At 37.1% G+C, this 983-nt stretch overlaps 1 protein-coding gene across 1 annotated transcript in view; it reads left to right on the forward strand.

The window, feature by feature from the left end:
• Positions 1 to 720: 720 nt before the first annotated feature.
• Positions 721 to 983, forward strand: part of LOC119593482 (splicing factor 3A subunit 1-like) — a gene marked incomplete at its 5' end in the record, with an annotated part of 2422 nt that continues 2159 nt past the window's right edge. Inside the window, 1 exon segment of the mRNA XM_037942420.1 lies at positions 721 to 944. Within this exon segment, the coding sequence (XP_037798348.1) occupies positions 721 to 944 (224 nt within the window).

The raw sequence follows: 983 nt of genomic DNA on the forward strand, positions 1-983 counted from the left end.
CACTTGAGAATGCGGTAAGAAACAGAGTTTCGTTTCTTGCGTTCTCTAAAGACTTGCTTATGCCGTTTTCCTTGTTATATTTGTTGGTGTTATTGTTGTATGTGGTGTGTTTTGAGTCCTTTCCCTTTTTTTTTCCTTCTTTTTTAGATTTTAGGTACCAAAGTCTGTATTTTCTAGATGGTCACTTGTTTTCTTTTTGTTGCTATGTGTGTATATTTTGAATGATTCCTATCCTTTACATATACATATATATTTTAAAACTCTATGGTAAATGATTCATTGTGTGTTAGGTTCTTTAATTGTGCCTTCTATCCATCTGCATGTGATAATATTTTGTTGAACTTCATATGCTTTTTAGCTTGAATCAAATATCAGTGTATTTGCAATATGTTAGTAGATATGATAATTTATTTTACTTTAAATATATGCATGAAATGATATTTTTTCAACTTTAAGTTTTATGCTTTTCAAGCTTAATTCAAGAGCCTCTATGGATTATAAATGTTAATTAATTATAGGCAGAGACAAAATAATGCACTCAGTCTTTATAGGAGTTCAGATTGATAACTAAAAGAAAGAGAAAAAAAAATGTACCCATAAGATCTATCTACATTGTTGTTCACCTTGATTTGGTGACAGCTTTTTAAGCACTGGCTGCACTGTTTGCATGATTGTTGTGCTCATTTTGGCAATGTTGCACGCTTGCACAGGAGGATACAGCAGTGGAGGGAGACTCTACTGATCAGCTGGTCGAAATGGCTGACAAGGAGACAAATACCGAGTGCATGTTTATGCCTCTGTCAGCCAGCTTAGCAGGGTCGCGTTCCTCCCTCGCACCTCCCAGGGTCGAGGGCGCGGAACCCAAGCCTGGGATCCCAGTCATCAAAAGGTCACAGACTTTTACCCCATCTGCCGCTGTAGGCAAGAGCAACTACGTATGTAGGGTAAGTAGGTGTGCTTGTAAATCAGTGTAAGCAGTTTGA

Source organism: Penaeus monodon, chromosome 32 (genome assembly GCF_015228065.2).
Source record: "Penaeus monodon isolate SGIC_2016 chromosome 32, NSTDA_Pmon_1, whole genome shotgun sequence".
In the NCBI taxonomy this organism is placed as follows: domain Eukaryota; kingdom Metazoa; phylum Arthropoda; class Malacostraca; order Decapoda; family Penaeidae; genus Penaeus; species Penaeus monodon.